General features: G+C 29.6%; 1 protein-coding gene across 21 annotated transcripts; it reads left to right on the forward strand.

Moving 5' to 3' along the window:
* Positions 1-1,716: 1,716 nt before the first annotated feature.
* On the forward strand, positions 1,717-8,170 carry LOC112782830 (probable LRR receptor-like serine/threonine-protein kinase At5g10290). Of its 21 annotated transcripts, none has more exons than XM_072229447.1 (13): positions 1,717-1,974; positions 2,157-2,205; positions 2,353-2,490; positions 3,248-3,467; positions 3,545-3,616; positions 4,123-4,266; positions 4,376-4,447; positions 4,533-4,598; positions 5,019-5,089; positions 5,196-5,330; positions 5,687-6,028; positions 6,456-6,850; positions 7,581-8,170. In XM_072229447.1, the coding sequence occupies exons 4-13, from the start codon at positions 3,433-3,435 to the stop codon at positions 7,893-7,895; spliced, it is 1,647 nt and encodes a 548-aa protein (XP_072085548.1). In that variant the 5' UTR covers positions 1,717-1,974; positions 2,157-2,205; positions 2,353-2,490; positions 3,248-3,432; the 3' UTR covers positions 7,896-8,170. The 21 variants fall into 21 exon arrangements, with proteins under 21 accessions (XP_072085548.1, XP_025681230.1, XP_025681233.1 ...); XM_025825445.3 differs by having other exon boundaries at positions 3,248-3,380; positions 4,533-4,607; XM_025825448.3 differs by having other exon boundaries at positions 3,248-3,380; positions 4,533-4,607; positions 5,199-5,330.
* The last annotated feature ends 2,189 nt before the right edge of the window (positions 8,171-10,359 follow it).

Raw genomic sequence — 10,359 nt, forward strand, 5'->3', positions numbered from 1 at the left:
GACGAATTTATAGGTCATTAAGAAAAACAATTATTAAGTTTTTGAAAAAAAAAAAGTGTAGACTTATAGTTGTGAGTTGTGACAGAATGAGATAAAAGGCTAGGAATATGAATTGTATTTAGCGCTGCAATTTTTCAAAGATTTGGTGTTTCAATTTATAGGATAAAAGACTGAGCACGATGAACTGTGTCCAATATTACAAATTTTCAAGAATATATATATATGTCTATCATTACTTGTTTGATATTCTTTTAAAAAACTTGCATGATATTTTACTTTTTCATAAAGACCTATAAAATATAAATTCAATACGAAATTTTATGCGACTGACGTATCCTAATACTCTCTAAAAAAAATTGCTTTATATATTTTTATTTTGTGAAATGGAGGTTCGAGAAGCTAGCAGTGGTAGTGGACTAGTCATCCAATAAAGTCCAAGTAACGACCAGTGAGAGACACAGACATCGGCCAATAATTAATTGGTCATAGTCTTAAAGTTAGTTGTTCTACCTAGCACACAATGATATGGATAGACTCCACTATCCAACTATTATTAATGTTGGAATCTTTTAGTTTTGCATACATTTTATGCATTTTCTTTTAGTTTCTAATTAATTTATTTGTTAAAAGCATTTAAAAGAAACAAATAAAATAAAATAAAAGGAGAGAATCTTTAAAATTTGATATAATTTAACGAAAAACAAAAAATAACTATCAAATTAATTATTATATATTTATATATAAATATATATATTGTTTAATTTATTTTTAATATATATATATATATATATATTATATTTTAATGTGTATTTTATATAAATAACTAATTTGATAATTAATTTTTTGTTTACATATAATATAATTAAAAAAATAAAAAAAAACTTAAAAAAATTAATTGATTATTGGTTAAAAATATATTAATGAATTCAATTTTAACATGCTGTGAATTTAAAATAATTTTATACATATATTTAATTATTTTAAATTACATTAACAAAATTAATTACTTTTATATTAAACACCTGAATAATTATTTAAAAATAGATATAATTAAATGATGATATAAAATATTTTATGCTTATTATTTTTTCTATGCGATGTGTATAACAAAAGGATGAGACAATGTTATGGAATTAAAGAAATTGGTGTCTGTGATCTCTTATTTAGTTGTACAATGTCCAAAAAATTGAGTCTACTAATTTAAGTTGTTTAATTTTTAAAAAAAAATCACAAATTAAATCATCCGATTTAAGGTTTTGAAAAATTAAAAAAAAATTTATATTAAAATTTTGTTAACTTGTGCCTTAAAAGACAGAAGTTAAGTATATCACACAAAAAAATATTTTATAAAAATTAATTTTTTTATATTTTTAATACAGTAAATATATCAAAAATATTAAAAAATATATTATTATATTTTTAAAATGTGTTTTCAAAACACAAATTAATTAAATTCTAAATATTAAAATTAAACTTTCTAATTTTTTTAAAAATTAAAAAATTTAAAAATTAAAATCAAACCCTCTAATTTATAATTTTTTTTCTCTTCAAATAAATCAGATCATCCGATTTGATTAACATCAATTTAAAAAATAAATAACTCCATAAAAAAACAACAATGTATTACACATATTTAATCCATATAAAAAAAGTTAGCCATCTAAATGAGCTGTCTCTCTGTTAGTTTAGTATTCACTAATCACTAATCAGTATTCTGCTTCTCCTTCAATGTTCATTCAAAACACTCTTTTCTCACCTAGTAGGCTAGTACGTACCTCACTTCCACACATTTACTTCCTTTATTTCTTTCTTTAATTATTTATTTTACTTCTTTATCTTCCACTCACAAAAAATGACAAGAAATAAAAAGAAAAAAGAGACAATGTTTCATATTTTGTCTTCTACTCACCGCAACTCTATTGATGACCTAATGAGTAATGACTAAAGACTCTTTCTACATAGTTCCAATTCTGGGTTCGTTTTCTCTTTCTTGTTCTTCTTTAACCGTATCTGTTAGTATTAAGTTTTCTCACTCATGCTTTTGGCAGATATGTCATATGTTTTTTATTTTTTATTCCTTTCTTTGCTCTGATTTTTTCTTTTGCAATGAACACTTATTTTTTTAGTATTTATTTTTGCTCTGTTCATATTGACAGTTATTTTTGAAACGGAGGAAGAAATTATATATATAAATGAGGCATACATGTAAGACATCTCTATTATGAAGAGCTTTTTTTTTTTTCTTTGGAGGTTCATGACTTTGGCATTTTGGTTCATATCTTTATGTGGCGTTTGTCTTTATTGTTTTAATTTAATTGTTTCATCTTAATGGTTTGATATTCTGCATTGCAGAGTTGAAGGTTGTTCGTTATGCTGATTGATTATCATGCACATGGTGCAAGTGGATGATATAAGTAGAAATGGGTTTCATAGTGTTGTTTTTGCTATTGGCTACACTATGTTCTTCAGAGCTTGAAAATAATTCACAAGGTACAATCTTGTATTCATCTTACAAAAAAAATATTGAGAAGCATGGGAACTATGTAACATTTAAGTCAAATTGTAATAATCTTGTTTCCTTTTGTTCTTGTTTCCATGGCCAATTTCGGATTTCAGCTTTAAAGTGGATAACAATTGAGGTTTCATAAGAAATTAGATTCAATATTAACTTTATTTCCCTCTGCCACTGGAATCAAAATCGGCTTTTAGGGTTAGGAGGAAGTTGGTTGAGCTAGTGTGATAGAGGATAGGGAGAATTTCAGAGTGAGAAGTTGAGTCACATTTGACATAAAAACCCCAAAGACTAATATTGCTATTTTCTATTGTACTAATCTAATTCTACTAATTGTGCTATTTGGCTCATTATACATGTTAGAGCTATAATTTTTTCTATGCACCTTCTTTTTTCACTTAGTCATATCTTCTGGTAGTATGAGTGCTTGTTTCGTTTGAACTGCTGACAATCTTTATGTGACGTTTGTCTTGTATGAATGATCATTATGCCAATTGTAGAATAACCATTTTCGTTGATTATAAAACTCTGGAATTCTGGTCATTTACTTATTGAGAAAGAAGATGTTTCAGAAATTTGAAAAGAACCCGCTAATGTTGTATATGGGATATACATAGAAAATGTTATGAATCTTAGACATAATTGCCTTTTTGTTTTTGTGAAAGTTGCAAGTACTGATGACTTCTAGATTTAGTTGCAATAGCTGTATGAATTATGATGATCCTGTTATTTCAGAGGAAGCCCTATATGCATTGAAGTTATCATTGAATGCTTCAAAAAATCAGCTTACTAACTGGAATAGAGACCAAGTTAGCCCGTGCACTTGGTCTAATGTTTACTGTGACCCAAGTGGCAATATTTATCAAGTGTAAGATATTCTTAACGCAAATCTCTCTTGATTATTTTCTTTTAAATATTTGATGTGCAGAATAGGTCGATGGACGTCTTTGTTACTGTAAGTATTATCCATGCCGCATTTTTATATATTGAATATTTATGTGCTGGATAATTATATAAATTAGTTTGTTGCAGTTCACTAGCATTTATGGGATTTACAGGATACTTGACACCAAGAATAGGAGCATTAAAAGGTCTTCAAACTCTGTAAGTCTTTATAAATGAAATATTCACACATGGGTAAAATTTTATAGAAACTTTGCAACTGAATTTTACTTCCCTTCACTTGCCCACATTTTATTTGCTAGTCGTATCTTTCTTGGTCTTTTGCACGAGTATTATAATCTGAACTGTGAAAGCATGTAAATTCTCGGTGCACGTTTTATCACAGGATTAAATTTTAGACAATGAATATAGAAATATGTGTCACATGTGTAGTCCTTTGCTTGCTTTCTCCCTGCTCTCTATGTGTTTGTATGGGACTGTGGATGTGTAGAGATTTGGATAGTCATTTGATATTTTTCCAGAAATGTATTTTCTTTTAATGTGAGCCATGCATGTGCATCTTTGTATTGTAATCTGGTTATGTTTTGAAAAGTCATTTGTTGCTTTTTCAAACTGTATTTAGTATTTAGTATTTACTCCTACTATGAACCTCACAATTAAGATTTAAAATGTAACAAATGGCTTATGTCTGTATTCTATGCATATAGTGTTCTAAATGGGAATGGCATCACTGGAGGTATACCAAAAGAATTAGGAAACCTTACAAGATTAGTCAGATTGGATCTGCAAAACAACAGATTAACCGGTGAAATACCCTCTTCCCTTGGTAACCTTAAAAAGCTTCAGTTCTTGTAAGTATGGAAATCTGTTTCCAAGTTCTACAGATATATAGTGATTAATAGCATTTGTTTTCCATTGTTAACTTTTTTTGAATGCATCTATTTTTTGTCTTGCAATCAGAACATTGAGTCAAAACAACCTCAACGGATCTATTCCTGAATCATTAGCCAATCTTCCAAGCCTGATCAATGTGTATGTAATATTTTCTTAGATGCAGGCATAAAACTTTCACTATCACTTTATGATCTGATTGATTTTTTGAATTTCTGTTTTGCAGTCTTCTAGATTCAAATGATCTCAGTGGTCAGATTCCAGAAGGCTTATTCAATGTTTCTAAATACAAGTATGTATGGTAATCAACAGTTACTTGAGACATTTAAACCCTAGTTTAAAGCTACCTTATCTTTCCCTGACTCAAAGATCATAGGTAGTCACAATGTCCAAAAGAATCCGACACAAGATGCCATATGAAATAGGCATACTGCATGAGCAGGGAAATTTGATGACATTTTAGTTAGTTTAAGAAAGATACTCTGTATTATAGCAATCAAGAAATTAAACTTGTAAAAATGCACCTCTGTCGTTGTCCTTGAATTATTTGTGTCTGTCAGGGTGCTCCTGCTGTGAGAAGTGAGAGTGTTGTGTTGGAATGGCCACTCTCGTATATTCAAATTTCGATCCATGCACTGTTTTTGCTTGTTAATAGCGGAATTAATTTAACTTTTTAATACGTTCCACTTTGTTTCTGTGTTCCATGTTGCAGTTTCACTGGAAATAAGTTGAACTGTGGCATGAATTATCGTAAACTTTGTGCATATGATATTGCAGACCAAGGTTACTTGTTTGAAATATTTGCTGATCCTTTTCTATTTTTGAAGGCTATTTACCTCACCCACCCCTGCTACACACAGCATTCTGAAATTAGTTTTCCTTTGTTCAGCAGGTTCATCGCATAAACCGAAAACTGGCATCATTGTTGGAATAGTTTTAGGTTTGGTTGTTATTATTTGTCTTGGTGGTCTACTGTTCTTCTGGCGCAAGAGCTACAAGCGTGATGTTTACGTAGATGTTGCAGGTTCGTGTTCTGTTTATACTCTTTGCAATTTTTTTTTGTTAAGCTTTTCCTACATTTTGGTCGACTAGGGCAAGATTCAGTTAAATCTCGATAATCTACTGATTATACCTTCTAGTACTGCTTTCATTGTGAAACCATGTTGAAATAATGCTATATAATATATATTATGTTAATTTTCATACAAGGATGTTTTCAACATAGAAAAGAAGAACAAAGAGGAAAAGTTATCTTTTAAGAGATGAAAAATTTAAATAGAAAGAAAAAGAGAATTCAGGAAACTGGAAGCTTTTAATGTAGAGTGTAATGACAATATGAAATTAATTAATGTAAATTACCTATCTCCCTTGCTTGTTCAGGTGAAGTTGATGGGCGAATTGCATTTGGTCAGCTGAAAAGATTTGCTTGGAGAGAACTGCAAATAGCTACAGACAACTTTAGTGAGAGAAATGTTTTAGGACAGGGAGGCTTTGGGAAGGTTTATAAAGGTGTTCTACCCGATGGCACAAAAATTGCTGTTAAAAGGTTAACCGATTATGAAAGTCCCGGTGGAGATGCTGCTTTCCAGCGTGAAGTTGAGATGATAAGTGTAGCTGTCCATAGGAACTTGTTACGGCTGATTGGGTTCTGTACGACTCCAACGGAGCGCCTATTAGTCTATCCCTTCATGCAGAACCTAAGTGTTGCCTATCGTCTTCGAGGTATTTAACCATCAACTTATATGGCACATGAGCAGTCCTGCTAGTTATAAATCAAATTGGCTTTGCGAGAGTAATATTTTTATTTATTTTTATAACTGTGATCGCACAGGTTCTTCGTATAGTTGAAGAGTTGCCTCCATTTTGCATCCTTATTTTGTTTCATTCCTATAGCTATTTAACATTCCAGAGTATAATTATCATCATCATAACAGAGGCTTAGGGAAATAAAACACGAAAGAGAAAGATGAAGTTGATCTATATAATCAATAGAACTGTCATAATGTAGGCTTACCCAATTTCAAATGTCCACTAGTTAGCATAAAAAATTCTGTATCCTGCTCCGCCAAATTTAAATTTATATTGATAACATAGAACTGTATATTGTTGTTTATGCTGGCTCTAAAACTTGGGTCATTTTTTTATGAAGAACTTAAACCTGGGGAGGCTGTTTTGGATTGGCCTACGAGAAAAAAAGTGGCTCTGGGAACAGCCCGAGGCCTAGAATATCTTCATGAGCAATGCAATCCTAAGATTATCCATCGGGATGTGAAGGCAGCTAATGTATTACTGGATGGAGACTTCGAGGCAGTTGTAGGAGACTTCGGTTTAGCAAAGTTAGTTGACGTTCGAAGGACTAATGTGACAACTCAAGTTCGTGGGACCATGGGCCACATAGCTCCTGAATACTTGTCCACTGGAAAATCTTCAGAAAAGACTGATGTCTTCGGATATGGAATAATGCTTCTAGAGCTTGTTACAGGTCAACGCGCAATTGACTTTTCACGTTTGGAAGAGGAAGACGATGTGCTGTTGCTTGACCATGTAAGACAACCTCCTTTTATCCTAACCTTTTTGTCTGCTCCCCATGTGTGTCTGGTTGTTTTTTAAATGTAGGAACATGCTCTAAACTTGCTTCGATGCCTTGATGACTTCCGGTTTGGCATTTTATTTTATCAATACACATTGTGAGTATGATTGTATATGGTAAATTACAGTGATCTCCAAGTTAAGTGATATTAGACTCAGCACCCGTTTATCTATCATATTTACACCTACCACTCTCAATCTTATGCTTGTAGTGGAGATCAGTTTCATATTACAAAAATTAGGAATAAAAGGGTATTAAGTATGGTATTTTTAAACCTCGGGGAAGTTGGTGTTTGCTTTTGTCCATAACTTATTGTTTAAAGTGTACGTTTTGCTTTTAAACGCCCTTACCTTGATCGACTAATGCTAGGGAACCAATTTTTTTCAGCCAACATTAGCCAATTTTTTTAAGATTATTTTGTTTATCTTAAATTCTAAACCCTATATCAAATCCTATTATAAATCCTAAATGTTAATCCTCCAAAAAATGAAAATTTTTATAATTAAAAAAAGAAAAGTTGGCTAATATTACTAACTCAAAGTTGGTTCCTTATACTCTCACCTTGATCATATTGATAATTGATAATGAATGGTGAATGGTGAACTAATAATAAGAGACGTGGAGCTTGTGCAATTCAGTTTGTGCTTTTTGGTTACTGTTTTTGCCATATTTGTGATGTTGAAGGTTAAGAAACTTGAACGGGAGAAAAGACTAGATGCTATTGTTGATCGCAATCTGAAACAAAATTACAAAATAGAAGAAGTTGAAATGATTGTTCAAGTTGCATTACTCTGCACACAAGCATCACCAGAGGACCGACCAGCAATGTCGGAGGTCGTGAGAATGTTGGACGGAGAAGGACTGGCCGAAAGGTGGGAGGAATGGCAACACGTAGAGGTCAACCGGAGGCAGGATTACGAGAGACTGCAAAGAAGATTGGGGTGGGGAGAAGATTCAATAAATAACCAAGATGCCATTGAGTTGTCTGGTGGAAGATGATACGATCAATGAGGTCATCAGTGTCTTTGTAGAACAAAAAATTTCTGTTATTAGAGTATCCAAATTACAATCACACGTCATAAAATGTTGACAGCTGTGGTTGAAAAACATGAGCCAAACCCAAAAAATTTGGGGGCCAAACAATGTAGTCTGTTTTAGTGAATTACAGAAATTCTTCCATGTAATTCCTTAAAGTAGTACATGTGCATAGAGCAAACCCTTGTGAGAATGCATGAGACTTTTCAACCAAAGCTATGAACATGACATTTTGGATCTTTCTTTTCCTTTTCTAAGCCGTGATTACAGGTTTTGCAGTCTGTTTAAATAATGCATGGATGTGTGAAACTGAGCAGGTACTCCTCAATAGCTCTAAAACCCAGTTTTAGGAAACCGAGAAATCGAGGCTCCGTTTGTTTCTGAATTTTCAGTTACAAGAATTCTATGTTGTCCTATGGTAATCATTAAGGCACAAGATAAAGTTTTAACGTAGATAATCAAAGTGTACATCATAACCTTTAAATTTCTCTTCATAAGGCTAGAAGCAACCGTTAAGATAACCCTTAAATTTCTCTTCATAAGGTTAGAAACAACCGTTAAGACAGTGGCGGAGCTTAGTTCAGACAAGGGGGCCATGACCCCCTAAATTTTTTATAAAAAATTTAGTAGTATTTTTTCAAAAGATAAAAAATAGTTTAATTGACTTAAATACTTTATTATGACTTAAAGTATCTAATAAATTCAATAAATAATACTCTCTCTATCTTTAGATTCAAATATAAAAAATTAGATATTTTTATTTATTTAATTTAATATTATTTTATATTTTACTATTTATTTAATTTAATTTTTTATATGATAAAAAATAATAGAATATTCAATAAGTATTAATATTATTGTATTTGTATAAATTGATAAAAAAATTCAATAAATATTATAAATTTTAATATTTGTTCTTCTAACTTTTTCTTTATATATTTTACAAAATATATATTTAAATTTTTATATAAAATAATAATGAAAAATCAAAGAATTGATACATTTTTTAAAAGGAAGGCTAATATTTAAGAAGGAGAACATATAATTTTTACAATATCAACACATGTAAATAGTTCTTCTACTTTAATGAATCACGAAGAAAGTGAGATATAACCTTCAAAAGTTCAAAAAGTTATATCTGATGACTTTAACCTTAACTTTTTAGAACGAGATCTTGAAAAACGGTTTTAAATTTGGCAATATCACCCAAACCAGAGAGATGAGATTAAACGAGCTTATCTTAAATGGGTCCATATCAAAAATATTTTGACAATTATTTTCTATCTGGCCCCCCAAAATTTTGTTTCAAGTTCCGCCACTGCGTTAAGATAAGCTGAATTTATGAATTTGTAATGCAAGCATGATTTTATAGTTAAGCTCATATTAAATATGTCGAGTGGAGTTTGTGTAAGTTCAACTTATTGGTTTGTGTTAATTCGATTATATAAATACTAGTGTTTTTGCCCATAATAATATTACGAAAATATAAATCTTTTGAAATTATGTTGATTTTGTTCTGGCATTATATATTAAAAAAAATATTTTTTTATTAATACTTAATTTTAACATTTATTTTTAAAATTTAAAAGAATTTAATGTGTATGTTTTTACATTTGATTTAGTGTTAAATCTGTTGTACAAATAAAAATAATTAATTTTTATGCTTGTTATTTAAAAATAATATTTTTTTATATATTTAAAGTATATTATTTTATTAATTTTATTTTTTGTAGAATAAAAAGATAGAGAAAGATAAGGACGAGGAAGGAAAGAGAGAGTTTGTCAATTTTGGAAAAAAATATTTTATTTTAATTGTAATGAAAGAATATCTCGTGGCACATTTTGATTTGTCAAATTAGCAATATAAAATATAAAATATATATTATAAGTTATATATAGAGTGGGAAGGATAGAGAGAAATAGATAAATAGACAAAGAGAAAAAGGTAGATAAGAAAATGGAGGAAAGAAATTTATTAATTTTAAAGAAAAATATTTCATCTTAATTTTAATGAGTTTCATGTGACACATTTTAGTTGTTAAATTAGTAATATAATATAGTTATATTTCAATTTTAGTTTCAACTTTAATTTAATTTTAATTACAATTAGAGAATGTCATGTTGTATATTTTAATTATCTAATTTAGAATTAGTCATTGATAATTATATATAGGAGAGATAGAGTAGGGACTGAATTAGAGATAGAAAGAGAGAGGAGGAGATAACTCTTTAATTTTAGAGAAAAAGTTTTAATTTCAATTGCAATGAGAGAGTAATATATGATATATTTATAAAATTAGTAATATATATAATTTTAGTTGTTAAATTAATAATATAATATAGTTATATTTTAATTTTAATATTTTAATTTTAATTTTAACTTTAATTTAATTTTAATTACAATTAGAGAATGTCATGTTGTATATTT

Source organism: Arachis hypogaea, chromosome 20, assembly GCF_003086295.3.
Source record: "Arachis hypogaea cultivar Tifrunner chromosome 20, arahy.Tifrunner.gnm2.J5K5, whole genome shotgun sequence".
NCBI lineage: Eukaryota > Viridiplantae > Streptophyta > Magnoliopsida > Fabales > Fabaceae > Arachis > Arachis hypogaea.

Coding starts and splice junctions, on each gene's coding strand:
- LOC112782830 (XM_025825445.3), top strand. CDS start 2,421: ATGGGTTTCATAGTGTTGTTTTTGCTATTGGCTACACTATGTTCTTCA. Junction 4,448..4,532: donor CTTCCAAGCCTGATCAATGT/GTATGTAATATT, acceptor TCTGTTTTGCAG/TCTTCTAGATTCAAATGATC. Junction 6,029..6,455: donor TGTTGCCTATCGTCTTCGAG/GTATTTAACCAT, acceptor TTTTTTATGAAG/AACTTAAACCTGGGGAGGCT.